Source organism: Notothenia rossii, assembly GCF_949606895.1.
Source record: "Notothenia rossii genome assembly, chromosome: 10".
Taxonomy (NCBI): Eukaryota; Metazoa; Chordata; class Actinopteri; order Perciformes; family Nototheniidae; genus Notothenia; species Notothenia rossii.
In genome coordinates, this window is record NC_136908.1 from 11,101,086 (window position 1) to 11,117,842 (window position 16,757).

Genomic DNA, 16,757 nt, shown 5'->3' on the forward strand with positions numbered 1-16,757 from the left:
ACTTTTATTCTTTGTTTGTAACTGGATATCAGTTATTACCAACATGCAATAGACGTCAATAATTGTTAAAAATCTCAAAATGGCTGCATAATTTCAGTTGCTATTTACAGGTTAATAAGCTGAGACAAAATTAGAAGCAAGCTAAACCCAAAATGACTCACAGAACAATGCATAAAAACGTATGTTGAGTCAGGTGCGCACACTTCAAAATACGTGCGCCTGTCTACGGTCGTGATTTCGTGGGCAATGACGGTATTGTGCTTGCATCAAACATGTACCATGTGCGTATGAGACTAGTTGACTAAGTCCTTGGGACATGATAAACCTGAAAATATCTGTCATTGTGCAGCATTGAACAACAGGTTGAGCCGAGGCGTGCTAACCATGGGAAAAGGGGCAGGAAGGCAGCCAGTTGGACTGGTAGAGTCAGCTTACAAAAACCTCTAAGAGGAAGTGAGTGGCTACTGTATCTAAGGAGAACAATAAAGCCAGACCTGGTTTACCGGCCTTCTCTCAAAGCACAAACACTAAAGGCCTCTTCAAACACGGTTACCATGCAGGTCAACAAATGAATGTATTACAGCCAAAAGCTGATGGTTTTAGAGGTCAACAAATAGAAGGAATGGTACCTACTAAACAAATACACTGTTGTCTCTTCCCAATAATTTGGGTGGAGCAGGCCGAGTTATGTGTTGGTGATTGGAAATAGTTACATTCTATTGCATTGTGTGCTTGATTTAAGGATTGCATTGTTGGGTCGTTTCTTTCTGTTTGATTTGTTGAGTTATTAAACGGTGAGTAAAGCCTCTGAAATTCACCAGAGCCTAACTAGAGACACTTAAGATGAAACCTTCAGGAATGCAGAAAGGAATCTCAATTTACTGGCAATTTTCATACCAGACTGACAAACTAAAGAGCACATAAACATGCAGCTATGCACACACACACACACACACACACACACACACACACACACACACACACACACACACACACACACACACACACACACACACAAACACACACACACACACACACACACACACACACACACACACACACACACACACACACACACACACACACACACATTTTTGGTGGACTATTCTTCTTATAAGGAGTCTTATTGATTAGGGTTACACTTAACCTTGACCCACACAATTGGCCCACACAATTGCCATGACTTATGTGAAACTGCATTATCCAATATTACCTTTAAACCAAAACTCCCCTAACATAAACTAGTAAGTTACGCCTTAACGTTGGAGGCTTGTCATTGTGATTCTTCTATTTTTTAAAGCTAACATTTCCTTGTTACTGCAGAAACTAAGAAACACAAGCACAAAGGGTTGCATCAAGTACTCAGGCCTCACCTTTTTTGTACTTCCGAAATACCCACATTTAACAACAAACACATTAGAGTAAACCGTTTTAAAGTTAGATAAAGCATTGTCCAATATATAGCATGACAACTAATCATGTTCCGATACATAGTTGAAGATTTTTATAAATACATGCTGTTGAAAGTTTCTTAAGTAGCCTTTGTCGTGAAATATTTGTCCAAAAGGACATTATTTAACCAATGTTAGTGCAACCTGGAAACATGCCACCTACTGTTAGTGATTGACCCTCCAACTGAAATTCCTAATTCTTGAATAGACTTCTGCAGAGTAGAGTGAGAAACCTTGAACTTTTTATGCAACATTTACTTATTTATATTAACATAATTACAGAGCCACACCAGGTGTAAGTTACAAACTTTGGACTAAACCTGTTTCCCATCAACTAATAGTGAAGCAATATTTTATCAATGACTACACTTTTATCACATCAAAAAGTGCTCACTATAACATTTAGAATATCAAGCTGGAAATAAAAACTGGGCTAAATTAGGAGGATCTGAGTGCAAGATCTGACCATTTTTACAACTTGTTTACCAGCTTCACCAAAGTACATTAGAATCCTGAGTAGAGTTCTCACATCTTCATCCCAATATGGCAAATTATTATTTGACCAGCAGATGGAGACAGATTACATCTTGATAATCACTTAAGGGTATCATAAAATACACTTTTTGGAGGGGCTATACATACATGCTAATATTTTAAGCTAACAAGAATATATTGGTATAAGCCATGGGCGTCACTTGGTTAGAAAAAGTGGTGGGTACAATTTCTCCAGATTTAACATCAGCATAGCAGGAGATACAAGATGTCCATCCCCTGGGTGTTGAACCTCGAGCACCTGCATGAAAAACCAATGCATAGACCTCTGGACCACCAATGTGTTTTTAAATAAGGAACGCCCTATAGGTTTTGTTTTGATTTTGAGTGAATTTTTACCTTTATGCACACGATGAGCACACATGTATGGAGGACAGAACAAGACATAAGTAAAGTTGGAAAGTTACAGAGGCTTGAAAAAAAATGTGGCCCAAAAAATTAAATACAAATTAAACTAAATATAAATGATAATAAAATAAATAAAATACGTAATACAATCTTAAAAACTAACTTGAACAAAGATATGATATTTAATATGATACTCTTTTTTTTCTAATTAAACAAAAAAAAAAAGGTAATGAAAATAAGAATTAAATACATCACTTTAAAAAAAAAAAAAAACCTCTTTAGTTCTTAACCTGCTGAGCCCAGAGTAAAATGCTTTTGGGAGCAAACTAGAGGGGGACAGCAAACACCAGTGTGATTTTGGTGACAGTACGACTATCTTGGACAAAGTTATAGTGGGGTTTCCAAATCCGGCAGCACCAACGCCTGGTCTGCCTCATGTGGAAGCCCCTCTTTAGTTTTTCACCTGCTGAGCCCAGAGTAAAATGCTTTTATGTGCACAAACTAGAGGCGAACAGCAAACACCAGTGTGATTTTGGTGACAGTCCGACTATCTTGGACAAAGTTACAGAGGGGGTGCCAAATCCAGCACCAATGCATGGTCTGCCTGATGTGGAAGCCCCTCTTTAGTTGTTCACCTGCTGAGACCAGAGTAAAACGCTTTGTGCACAAACTACAGGTGAACAGCAAACTCCAGTGTGATTATGGTGGGAGTATGACCATCCTTGACAAAGTTATAGTGGGGGTGCCAAACCAGGCAGCTGCACCACCTTTTCTGCTGAACATGGGCTGTAGAGAACCGTGCAGATATTCCCTATTAAGTGTGAGAGAGACACACAGTTAAATACCAGTAATACATTTTATTTGAGGGCACTTTTCAAAACATTCCATGTCAACTTACAATACACAAGTAAATAAATTACGAGCAGTGTTAAAATAAAAAAATGGTTGCATAGAAAACCACAGAGGAAAATGACATATGGAGCAATTCAAGTGAGTAAAGTCAGTTTGAACTATTTATTTTTTAGGCTTGATTTGAAATAACACAGTGTCTGGATATATCATATATGTGATATCATTACTTCAGTTCAGTGTCTGATATATTATAATCACGAATACAAAATTCATTAAAAAATGATAAGTAATGATATGATATAGTCACACAGTCTGACACTGTGTTATTTTAAATCAAGCCTAAACGAATTTGTTCAAACTGGCTTTACTCACTTTATTTGCTCCTTAGACTATTTTCCTCTGTGGTTTCCCAAGCAACACATCTGTGTATTGTATTGCCACTCATATTTTATTTGTAAGGTGACATTGAATTTTTGGAAAGAATAACATGTATTATTGTTATTATATCTGTGCCTCTCTTACACTGTTCATTTTCCTTTTTTAGGTTAATCCTGGTGTCAATAGGGAAGATCTGCACTGTTCTCTACAGCCCAAAAACCACACTGGTGTAGCATTAATGGCACATTAAGTCTGCGTTATTATCTGTTATTATTGTGATAACGCTGATTGGGAAAACTTCAAACTTTCTTAAATAAAATAATTTGAAACGAATTCATAATTCTGATTCATAAATTCTTAGTAAAACAATTTATATTGAAAAATAGGGTGTAAAAGTAATACTTTTTAAGTTACATAGTATAGTGTGTCCAACAAGATGTGGCTCTTTCAAACTATAATTGTAATATTTATACAGTAATTCCAATTTAAAACGTTTTAATAACAAACACATACAAGTGGTCCCTTTCTGTTTAACTGATACACTTCAAAGCAGTATGCCATCTAGTGGTGTAAATGTGCTTTTGCAAAGCCCTGACCAACGTCAATATCCGTTTGTGTCATTCTGTCCGTGCAAATCTCAACATAATACTTGAATCCCTTCATTGGCTCCAAGTAGAAGAAATAATCAACACACATATTGCATTTATTTATGGAGCCTCATATCTAGGCTTGGTTTTAGCAGCTCATTTTGTGGTTGAGAATATCTATGGCTATGAGTCTGTTTTATCTCATTTGCAATATTTCTCGGCATACAATTCCCCCAAAAGAAAAATGACTGTTGATCAATGAAAGAGAGGGGAAGTCCCAGATTAATGTCTAAAATGGCATGAATTCAAACAGTTTTTAATGTATTTCTAGCAGTTGTTTCTACTTTCAACTTAATGTTTAATACTGTGAATGGGCTTTAAGGAATACACTTATTTGAAAGATATTGCAAATTGCAAGAAAGAGTGGGCAGTCTGGTGGTCCATGCTCCAAAAGATGGCGCTACTGCGAAAAACTGAATGCAAAGCGACTCATGTAGTAGAAGAAGACGCCAGCTGTAGTACAATCTCAAAGAAGAAGACGAAGAAGAAGACTACTGTATAGTTATGTAACAGTAAGCTTATTATACAAGGTTATAACGAAGATACATATGAATATCATTTGACATCGTCTTATCTTGGTAAGAAAAGCCTCTCTGCCGCTTGTTGTTTCCTATAGAGTTATGTGTCTGTGTGAAAATACGAACCGGCTTCGGAATGCTAACATGTTTAGCATGTGAGCTAACCATCAACCTGACGAGGGAGGTCAAGCCACACGCAAATAAATCACTATTATACCTTTTGGCTTTTTATCAATATGTCACCATTTTGACCTCTTATCCCTGTCGTTCTCGTCATATAAAAAACACCAGTTTAGATTATGAAATTGTGAGTAACACTTAAGTATTTGATCATCTTAAATTAGTCAGTTTAGCTATATGCACTACCTGACAATGTACAACATTTAAAGCAAGTCTTTTTGATCATTGAATAGTAAGCCTACCTACACATAGCCTACACAGTATAGATCAAATCAACGGTTTACAAAGATAGAAATTACAAAAAACAACAACAATCATCTACAACAGAGAAAGGGTCTATTCAAGTATCTTAAATAAGTGAAATAATGAGAAAGGTTTCTGGGCGTTTACCTGACTTGAATACTAGATTATTCTGTGAGTTTGGTGACGTTTTCACACTGCATTGTTCGGGGGTTAAGTTGGATGACAGCTGCTGTAACTTAAAGAGACTTTATTATTGATCATACGGAAGGAAAATGAACTGAGAATGATTGTGTTTTTTCCAAGTGCGAATTAAAACGTTTTTTCTAAATTCTCTTCGTTTATGTCAGCCCAGGTAGAGATGCGGGTCCCCGGGTTCTGGTCCTTCGCAGCCCGGAGCTTCAGCCTCCAGTTTCCCGCCGCCGGGCCGCTCTGCTGCCGGCTGCTGGGCCCCAGCCAGGCCACAAGGTGAGTTTACTCTGGAAGGTACCAGCTGTGTTTGTTGGGGCTTTATTGTGTTCTACTACTACTAAGGCTACTCACTCCTGAATCACTGTGGGGACTGACAACAAGGTAGCTATAGTGTGTCTTTATCCAGGAGAATGCTTGTTAGTTATTGTAAAAGTGTGTTACTTACTTTAAGGACTATATTGTCAAACATCAGAATCAGAAGTCTTTATTCGTCCCACAGCGGGGAACATTTACATTCTTACAGCAAAGGGGACAGTGTAACGGAAAAATAAGAACAAGTAGAGTAGAATATTAATTAAAGAGGCAAGCGTATATTTATAAAATTCAGGGTTCTTACGGTCATTAAAAACCTGGAAAAGTCCTGGAAATTCTAAATGCTAATTCCAGGCCCTGGAAAGGTTATGGAAAACAATATTTTTCCCAAAGTCTTGGAAAAGTCATGGAAATGTAACTACATTTGCATCAAATATAATTTATATTTTATCTAATCGCCGAAATAGTAATACTATAGTGATAATAAATAGTATAGTATAGTAATGAAACGTAAAATGGCATTTAACTGACGAGGTATTTTACTGGTGAGAGATTTTAGTTGCTTTAGCCTGTAAAAGCTAGTAAGCCTACTATTGGATTTGTTTTAGATAGGCACAACATGTTTCATATGCAAACCTTATTTTCCTGTTCCATGTTAAAATAAACCATTTTCAGTGGTACCGCTGAGAAAAAGTAATTTTTTGGGTCATGGAAAATTAAGTAGAAGTCATGGAGAAGTCATTGAAAATCATTGGTGAAAAGTTTCTGAACCCTGACAATTTTAAAAGTAATTAAACATATAGAGATATTACGATGTATGTTACTTTTGGATTTTATGTGTTGAGGTTTTAGATATCGTCTACTCAGACATTTGTGTCCACCCCATATAGTTAAAAGAAAATCAATTGTATGTTTTAATGCTAAGAGCGCCACAAACAAAAGGCAATTTGCTTTTGTTAAATCAGGGAAACAGCGAATCATGTCTAAACTTAAGCACATGAAACTAAAACTATCTCCATGGCTAGACACAGCTAGTTATGAGTTGTAATTTAGGTGCACTGGCCCTTTTAGGTTTGATGTTGCTCTCTGGCAGAAAGGGCAAAGTCCACTTGCAGTTTTTGAATGTCATGTGGCTCTTCACTCACTGTGTAATGTTTGAGGTTAAACTACTTCCTTTGTTTTAAAAGAAACATGTCCTCCAAAAGAGAGATGGACCATCTAGAGAGAACAGCGGGCAACAACAGACAAAATGTAAGTCCATATTTATTTATTTTGTTGGATTAATATGCACTATCTTTTACTTGTGCCACTTATTAGCAGTAGAATTTGATGAGAAATTCCATCCTAGTTTTATAGGAAGCCAAATTCATACCACCACTGTACCATCCTTGAAAAACACAATTTCTTGAGTTTTGACCCTCAAAAACTGACCCCCTGCCTTAGGGGAATTCATCCACAAAAAACACACTGGACGCAGCACCAGGTCAGAAACCAGAGGAGACTGTGAAGTCCACTGCAGACGGACCACTTTTGGACCAAATGTACTCCTATTAAAAGCAGCTCTTTCTGGAATAGCCTCCCAACTGAGATACGGGATTGTCCCACTCTCAATAGCTTTAAAGGTCAACTCAAAGAATGGTTGAGAAACAATCACCGCTAAATGCACTTTAACACAGGGGTATCTCCTCTTGCACTTTATGTAGCACTTTTATCTTCTCTTGCACCTTATATGTTGTAGCTGCTATAATGTACTGCCACGTGGTAAATACTCGTGTATGCTGCTCTTTTGCACTTTTTGCATATCATGTATTTTATTTTTGCTATGTTTGTAAAATGTAATGTTCTTAAATCTTTTATGTGAGGGACTGCGGATGGAAATGAGCTCAAAGCTAAATCTGGCACTGTTACGCTTGACACATTTGAATGTTTTAAGTGTTCATTATTGTGCATTGTCCCTGCCAAATAAACGATTAAATAAAATTAAAATAAATAAACTCTGCTCTGTTCCTGTGTGTTGCCTTACTTAGGCTCTGTATCCTGCTGAAGTACGTGGCATCATTAAAGAGTCGGAGACGGTGAAACGTTTGAGAATAGCTGTTCCCCCAGACTTCAGCTTCAAAGCAGGACAGTGGTGAGTAGACTCGAGAGAAAATGTATGTTTTAAAAGAAAATACAGTTATATCAAGTCATCAGACTATTATTTTTCCAGAGAACAGTACTATATTACCACATGCACCTTCACCTGATATTTAAAAAAATATCATTAATGATACCTTCAAGCGTCACATGCTCGATGATCTACATAAGCCTCTGTGATCCGAGTCTCTGTTCACTTCAAATCAGAATCTAAATTCAAACCAACATTTTAAAAACGTTATGAAACATCCTTCTGGATTTCGCCTGTAGCGCTCATGGTAACCACAAGGTGGCGGCATTGTGTTGCATTAGTCCTTCCAAAACTTTTACAGTTACAGTTTTTCTCAATCGCTAAACCCACTGTTTAGAATCAAAATTCCTTTCATCAAACCAACAGCACAGCCATCGAAACAGAAAACCATTTCTCTACAACAGTATACCATTTATCATTGATATCACACAACATGCAGATGCTAAGCAGTGTTTTGCAAAACAGATCACACAATTCTCGAACTGAAGTTACAATTCTCTACACAAAGATCAAAAATCTTTTGTGTAACTCATGTCTAACAAAACAAAAATAATCTTCTCACAGTGGATAACACTTTCTCATAAACTTAGACCATAGCTACACTAATTGACACTTGATGTGCAAAATATGAACACTTGTTATCAGTCAATCACCCCATTGAAAAAGGTAACTCCATGGAATGTACTGTATACCTTACAGTAATGATGTTACATTGAAAACATTTACATGATAGAATTTGCATGACTGTACTTAAAATATTTTTTTAAATGGTGCCGGTAAAGCTATAATAGTGTTGATATGACTTGCATAGGTCTTTGAGATGTTCATATGGGGAGGATTAGCTATAGCTGATACAAAGTTTTTACAGTCAGTAATTGTGGTCCTTTCCTTTTTGCACATTGAGAAATGTTTTTTTTTGTATTGGGGTGAATTGAGTACTTCACTTCCATGTAAATGAATTGCTCACAGCTGACATCAATGAATTTCCTATAGTAATTGTAATTAGTGAGAATCCTATAAAAGACCTCCCTCACTTCAGTAAGATGTTTGTCAAGGGTGGTATCGACACGCAAGGAGATATTTCCCACGCTGCCTTGCAAGGGAAGACATACGCTGTGACGTAGATGAGGCTATGTGGCCAGACAGACGGCAAAGAGCAGATCAGTAAAGCTATATAGATCTCATTCTCTGCTTTACTGCTGATTTCCATCATTTACCCATGTTATTTTTTTTCCAGTGTATTGCTATTCATCTTTTGTTTCTGTGACGGTGCTCTTCTGAAAATGAGACATAAAAACAATGACATAGTTACAGTAACACACTGTTTTTCCTATATATAAGTTTGTTTCTCCCAACTTGTTAGTTTTCCGTTCAGTTTCCAATATCGATAGCTTGAGGTTTGTGTATTGATGATTGTAGTCAGTATTTAGTGTGCCACTTAGCAATGACTGTTCAAATAGTCTTCTAATGAGCTGACAAATGTTTGTTTTTGGAGAAGGTATCTGGTTTTGGAAGGGGTATTTTTAGTTTTGAGTGCCTTAGAGCACTTTGCAAGAAATGTATATTGTTATGGTAGAATGTGTTGTTATGGTGACCGGAGTTTCAGTTAAGAAAACACATTTGTCTCATTAAAGGACAATTTGATCTGTTTCGATCGACTTATTCTTTTTTGTGACCAGTATTTTCAGTTTTGGTCATGTAAGTGCATTTTGCAAAAGATATTCAGAGTTATGGCAAGTGTGTTTCTGTTTAGATGGCTATGTTCTTGTTTTGAAGAAATGAATTTTGATTCTAAAAAGTGGGTTTAGCAATTGAGAAAAACTGTAATAGGAATTTGCAATTCTACATGACAGCATGCCCGTAAACCAGTCACTGTTTATAAGACAAATGTGTTTTCAGGATATTTATTTCATCAGCTAAAGGAAGGATGAAAGGTCATGAATTATTTAAAGCTTTAACTCAAATAAGCAACCAAATAGTTAGCTCATAGATATACTATATGTAGGTAATAGTTTATGCACTATATGCACTTGAAAGATATTTGAGGCACAGTGTCTTGTTTTTGACTTCTGCAAAACATTTGAAAATGGTTTAGTTTTCAAGATAATCTTCATTGACTCTCATTATCCCTAATAGCAAGTTAAGTACTTCATCTTGAAGGCATAGCTTTGTCTTGTCAGTCAGTGTTGCCAATGTTTAATTAGGACCCTCCACATGCAGTATATGTACATGAGCCCATACTGTAGGTGGGCGGTGGTGAGACATTAAACCAGCAGCCAGTTGCTCCGTAGCGACTCATAATGAATGTTAAAGTATGGAAATCATTTCAATGTTTCTGAGGAAAAAGATACTGTTTAGTTGCTCGTCTCCAGGTGGGAGAGGATGAGGATGAGGAGAAGGAGAAGGAGAAGGAAGTGGGTGGAACATATGTGTGCGGCAGATCCATATTTATGATGCCTCCGAGGGCTGTGGAGTCTCTCTCTCATGTGTAACAGTGGCTCTTTGTGTTGTTGGAACATTAGCCCGACTGTTAAGCATTGCTGTTTTCCTCTGGGAGTGGAGAACAGCAACGCTGACCGCTCGCTGACGGACAGATGCGACCACGTTGTGTGGGAGACTGGGACGCTTCATTTTGAAAAGCCTAAAAGGCAACTCTGCATCTGGTCTGGTTTTGTTCTGCTTTGGTTTCTGAAACACGCTGCCCTCTTCACTGAGGTCAAAGGGCACCACCTTCACTTCATTCACACTTTGACCCTCAGTCCAACGTGTTTTCTACTCTTCAATTCACCTTTGTAATAATATGAAAATGCTTTTTCACCTGCTGAGCCCAGAGTCAAATGCTTTTATGTGCACAAACTAGAGGTGAACAGCAAACACCAGTGTGATTTTGGTGACAGTACGTCTATCTTGGACAAAGTTATAGAGGGGGTGCCAAACCCAGCACCAACGCCTGAAACTATATTTCCTATAAGAATTTTTTGTCCAGGAACACAAACATTAGAAAAATGGCTGAAATAAAACAATTGATGTTATGTTCCAAGATAAGATAAGATTGACCTTTATTGATCCCTGTAGGGAAATGTAGGTGTCGGAAACAGAATAAGACAGACAGACAGATAGTAGACATGGGATAATAAGGATATACAAATAAATATTATTAAGATTAAACATGTAGTAACAGTGTGAATAGAAATAATAAAAATAACACAAGTTAAAATCTGAACAGTTGAATGAACAAATAAACAGATATTTTATGTATAAAGGTTAAATATACAGTATATACATTTCACTTTAACAGCTATAACTATCTACTATACTGCATTACATGTAGCACACATTGTCAGACTCACACGGATTTAGTCTATACATGGATAAGCATGTGTTTAAACAGCCAATTATGGAACAAGTGGGTGGATTCATGTGTGTGTTTTGTGGTGGTGTGTGCAGGGTGGATCTCTTCATCCCCGGCGTGGAGAAGGTGGGAGGTTTCTCCATGTGCTCCGGCCCGGGTCTGCTACAGAGGGAGGGCATCGTGGAGCTGGCCGTCAAATACGCAAAACACCCCCCCGCCCACTGGGTCCACACCATGGTGAGTGGGGCAGAAAGCCGGATATGATATTGTGTATCAGAAATAGAGTAAGTGGTCATCCTCCAGGGAAAAGATTGCTTCCTATAAGTACAAATATTTCAGTAAAGTACATTTGGTCAGATTGCTATCTAATGGTTTGGAAGATTATTTTGTGTATGCATGAGGGAGAAAGTTTGGAAGTGAGATGCAGAAGAGAAGGAGTGGAGCCACCAGGGTGTTTGGAAATGCTAAAAATGTTATCGAGTTGCGAAATGAAGACTCCAGCCACACATTCGCAGCACTGGTGTTTCTAAAAATGTGATTTTTGTAAAGGATAATGTCGGATGATTTAATTTGACTGACGTGCAGAAGCCATCGGCACTTGCCGGTTCTAAAAAGTTACATTCAAAACTTGCAATACTCTCCCAGTTGTTCATTTAATCACATAAATAAAAATGTCGAGGTGCTGCTAGCCAAATCACCCCTAATGTTTTTCCATCACGCGTAACAGCTATCCAGGGTTCCTTAAAGTGAGTCAGCGAATTTGAAAACTGCCTGCGTAGAAGTTCAGAAGAATAATAGTGATAGTGTGGCTAGAAACGAAGGAAAGATGTTGAATACACAGGGTAAATAAAGGTTGTGTGAAGACATAGACAAAAGGAATACAGATATAGAAACGTCCTTTGTGCTTAACTGCATTTGGGCTTCAAGGAGTAATCGCGTGAATTTGAACAATGCCTTTTCCTACTTTCTGCCTGTTTGTTTGCAGCTTCTGTGTTTGATGACGGGACTAATAAATAGCTTTGAGCTTCTTCGCCTCGTGTTAATAAGTCTCAGAAAGCGAAGTGATGTGTTTGAGCATCCTGAGACGTACAGCTCTCCGCTCCGGGAACGTTTGATGATCCATTTGTTTGATACTGCGCTCCGACTCCTCTCACTGAGCTGGGATAGTGTAGGGACCACAGCAGCAGATTAAGAATGCGAGCATTGTGTGTGTGTGTGTGTGTGTGTGTGTGTGTGTGTGTGTGTGTGTGTGTGTGTGTGTGTGTGTGTGTGTGTGTGTGTGTGTGTGTGTGTGTGTGTGTGTGTGTGTGTGTGTGTGTGTGTGTGTGTGTGTGTGTGTGTGTGTGTGTGTGTGTGTGTGTGTGTGTGTGTGTGTGTGTGTGTGTGTGTGTGTGTGTGTGTGTGTGTGTGTGTGTGTGTTTTTTTTTACATGAGCAGATGAAGGCATATTTACTGCTCTTTTTGACTTCAAAGGCCTTTCTCTGAGCAACTTATGAAATCTCTCTTCCCCACACTGAGCTGAGGTTTGTTGTGTGTTTGCACGCTGAACTGAAAGTGTCTGTTTCCTGAGGCTTGTGTTCGGTGTAAGGGAAGCGATGCTGTATTTATTTAAGTCAAAAGGTGTATTTCAGCTGCTGGGAAAGAGACAACGAGTCAACACAGTCTGCTCCTCTCTCCTTATCAGCCTCTCTTCTCCCCCCCCTCAGTGTACAGTGGGCTCCCAGGTTGCCATGCGTGTCGGCGGGGACTTCTTCTTCGACCCCCCGCCCTCTGACCCCTCTGTTGATTTGCTGCTGGTGGCGGGTGGTGTGGGGATCAACCCCTTGTACTCCATCCTGCTGCACACCTCAGATCTGCTACATCGCAACCAGGCTTCAGGGGGGCGGGACTTCAACATAGGCTCCGCCCACCTCTGCTACAGTGCCAAGAACACCCAGGAGATGCTCTTCAAGGTGTGTTGGTTTTCACTGTTGGAATTAAGTCTAGGTGACATGGCTATTAAAATATATTATATTTTAACCTATGCAGGAACATACATGTATAAAGTATTCTCTTAACTCTATGATGCATATGGTTATACAAGTGAGATCATCCTATCAAACGTAGCTGAATTTAAAGGGGAACACAGCTGTTTATGATATATAAGTATGCTAGTTTTTTTATTTTGATTTCAAACAATACATATATTCTGTTTCATCTGAAATACAGTCTTCGGGCAGTATTTTATTTGTTTTAATGGTATGTTATATTTATTATTTAGTATCTATATTTTGTGTCTGTGAGAAGGAGAGATCTAGAGAAGAAAACGCAGAGCAACCTTTACGCCGGCGGCTTTAAAAATATATTGGTGATGTTTGCAATATGCTCACTAACTATATCTCAAGTAGAACAATATGCAGTTGTATCAATATACTACCTATTCCTAGTTATATTACTAATATTTCTAATATATTGCAGAGTCATTTGAGGATTTCATTTTAAGCTTTCGATATAGCTAAACAAACACAACAGTGTCTAAGCGTTTGTCTCGTACACGTGGGCAGGTGTGCCCAGTAAGCATTATATAAGAGAAGCTCTCCCTTAAGTACGACCTGTGTTGTTCCCAGAGCTCCATCATCGCTGCGTGTCTGGAGTTCCCCGACAAGCTCTCCTGTGACCTCCACGTCACGCAGCAGATCACAGATGTTGACTCACACCTCCAGCCTTTTATCAACCGTAAGTAATGCTCCAACCGCACATATCTACACGCATATCTTTTATTTGTTAGCAGGGATGATTTACCGACTGTCACGTTCTACCACCGTTTCTCTCTCTGTTGATGAATCTGTTCTTCATGGAGAACGACTCTATCAAAGCTGCACATGGCAGACGAGGGAGGAATAGGCGCCGCCTTGCCGAGCCTTGATTCATTGTTTGACTTCCCTTGTGTCTCCTCAGGTGGGAGAATCACAGAGGAGAAGCTGCGTTCTCACGTGGACCTGCAGAGGACTTTGTGCTTCCTGTGTGGACCCCCACCCATGATAGAAACACTTTCCAAAACCCTCCTAGACTTCGGACTCCCGAAAGACAGAATCCTCTTTGAGAAGTGGTGGTAGAACCCTTTGCCATCTGCAGGGGGAGGATATTCCGTGTGTGTCGAGAATGAAAACATTTATGAGCGCTGGAGGAAATTCACTCACGGATCCCGAGCTACCTCAACCTGTGCCTGATCTGCTATACCACTGGGACCACCCACTATGCAACTACAAGCTGACTCACAAACACAATGAGTTTTATTTCCTATCATCGACAAAAGAGGACTGACTAACAGACTGTAAAATCTCTATTTTGGTGTCTAGAAAATACATTTGATAGCTCACCGTTTTGCTGAATATTCTAACAACAAAGACACAGCTGTTACACATCTTCACATCTGATCTCATTAACAGCCTATAATTGCTTGACTGAGGTTCTACTTGAATAGATTATAATGTTTAGTCTGACCCAAATTGTTCACATTAATGTTATGGCAACAATTTATTTATTCAAGCTTGTCATGGAACAATAATTTAAGAAAAAGACAGATGAAGCTTCATTAATTCTAATCCAGTTTTCCACTCTGTTATCTCTCTCACACACACACACACACACACACACACACACACACACACACACACACACACACACACACACACACACACACACACACACACACACACACACACACACACACACACACACACACACACACACACACACACACACACACACACACACACAGAGGTTTGGTGCCCGGGAGGTAAACTGGCAACTCTACAGCTACTAGTCCACGCACTTTTTAATTTTTTCGACCGGCCGGGCGGGACTTGAACCGGCGACCTCCAGTTTCCAAGCCAAGACCCTACAGACTGAGCTGCATAGCCAAAAGAGTCTTTTTTTTTTTAGGCAGACAACCTGTATGCATATTTCACAATCTTATGTCTCTTGGCAATTCATTAAATAAGCTCCATACCCATACAGATGTCTTCAAAGTCTCTAAGGTAAAGAGGGTTAGTGCAAGCTATCTGTTCTGTTATTTTACACACGTGTTGGAAAGACTGATTTACCTCTATCAAAATACCTCTGCTGATTTGATCATGTGTTTAAGAAGTGTTATGGTGTGTATATATATATAACTCAGAGCTATTTATTTGCAGAGCTGAAGAGTTGTTTGGCTGATGACTTTGACTGCATTGGAGCGTTGTTTTTCACATTTTACCCGCAGGCTAACTTCACACCAAGTGTACTTTTAGTGTCTCAAGAAAAGCAACAATTTCCCACGTATTGGCACGTGTCGCTGCATGTTTTACTCCATCACACACCCTTACATGCATACAGTGCCAATCTCACATACATTTTAACTCAATCACACACATCTAGGTAGCCATAAACGGTTCTGGTCCCAGGGTGCAGTGCGTCTCCCATCGTGCACTGTAATAGAAGCTCCAGGTGGTCTCTGATTGGCTTGGATCACTGAACATCCCTCAGAGATGTTTGCGAGCTTCTTGGCGGCGTCTCAGTGGGGGTTACGCTGCAGAGGCCCATTTGAGTTGTTTTTTGCTTTTCTTCCTCGTATGAAGGAAACAGTTTATGCCGGTAACGTGAGATTTAGAGGAAATAAAGGGAATTGAGTCAATCTGTTTTCAAACACTTTATTGACCTCTGCTTTTATATAAAGACTCACATGTCACACTACTCAGACACGACACAGGTGGTCCAGGAAATAAGAAATAAATAGTTGATTGTTAATTTACACGTTTTTCAAAGAAGGAAAAAGTCAGTTTTCTTGAATTACAGAAGGCTATTTTCCTTTCATCTTGTAGTCTAATCAAGTAAACTCATTTATGGTCTGTCTTCCAGCATTTAAAAAAGTTGGAAATCCATTTCCCTGTTACTCTGGAAAATAAACCAACAACTAATCAGTCTTCATAGGAACAGCTTTCTAAAGAAGAAACTGTGTTATGTAAACTATTAGATCACAGCTTCAGATAAGAGATGTCTATTTAGGTGGTGAGCAGTGCACCATACACAGAATGCCTTTTAACATCATTTTATTGAGCTGATGAAAGCTCAGAGATAGTTATCCCAAAGTCAGGCCAGAGAAAACTAGATTCCTCCAGTGACAGAATAACTTTTTTTTTGTAATTGTTTTGAACTCACTAAACATTATTGTTTCGACCAAACACCATTTACATTTTGGAGAAGAATCCGGCCGATACAGAGAATTGTAAAAGTCTGATAATTATGAAATTGGTCGATGTCATTGTTCTAAGCAACGTTTATTGTTAAGGATCCCTTAAATATTTGAATATAAAGTTGTGGTGAAGATACTTCATTGAGTGAAATATTTTAGAATTGAAGACTTACTGTTTCAAAACTACAGTGTGTATTGAAGAAAAAGTTTCTTAATCACCTAAAAACTGTCTGCAATTTTGTAGTTATTTACTTAGGCCGGTATAGATACAAATCTATAATAAGCTAAATTTGATGTATCAGTCGTGCTCCAACCGTGTACTTCATACTCTGTCGACTTGTCCCTTTCTTGTTTCT

At 38.7% G+C, this 16,757-nt stretch overlaps 1 protein-coding gene across 2 annotated transcripts; it reads left to right on the plus strand.

The window, feature by feature from the left end:
• The first annotated feature begins 4,669 nt into the window (after window positions 1-4,669).
• oxnad1 (oxidoreductase NAD-binding domain containing 1) lies at window positions 4,670-15,843 on the plus strand. Of its 2 annotated transcripts, none has more exons than XM_079653222.1 (8): window positions 4,670-4,806; window positions 5,522-5,634; window positions 6,858-6,921; window positions 7,698-7,801; window positions 11,285-11,426; window positions 12,896-13,141; window positions 13,796-13,904; window positions 14,127-15,843. In XM_079653222.1, exons 2-8 carry the CDS (start codon window positions 5,528-5,530, stop codon window positions 14,282-14,284), a joined length of 930 nt encoding a protein of 309 aa, XP_079509348.1. In that variant the 5' UTR covers window positions 4,670-4,806; window positions 5,522-5,527; the 3' UTR covers window positions 14,285-15,843. The 2 variants fall into 2 exon arrangements, with proteins under 2 accessions (XP_079509348.1, XP_079509347.1); XM_079653221.1 differs by having other exon boundaries at window positions 4,677-4,806; window positions 5,517-5,634.
• Window positions 15,844-16,757: the final 914 nt, after the last annotated feature.

Bases quoted from the DNA above. Each gene is read 5' to 3' on its own strand.
- oxnad1 (XM_079653222.1), top strand. From the start codon at position 5,528: ATGCGGGTCCCCGGGTTCTGGTCCTTCGCAGCCCGGAGCTTCAGCCTC. The intron at 11,427-12,895 runs GTGAGTGGGGCA...CCCCCCCCTCAG, and splicing joins CCCACTGGGTCCACACCATG to TGTACAGTGGGCTCCCAGGT. The intron at 13,142-13,795 runs GTGTGTTGGTTT...TGTTGTTCCCAG, and splicing joins CCCAGGAGATGCTCTTCAAG to AGCTCCATCATCGCTGCGTG.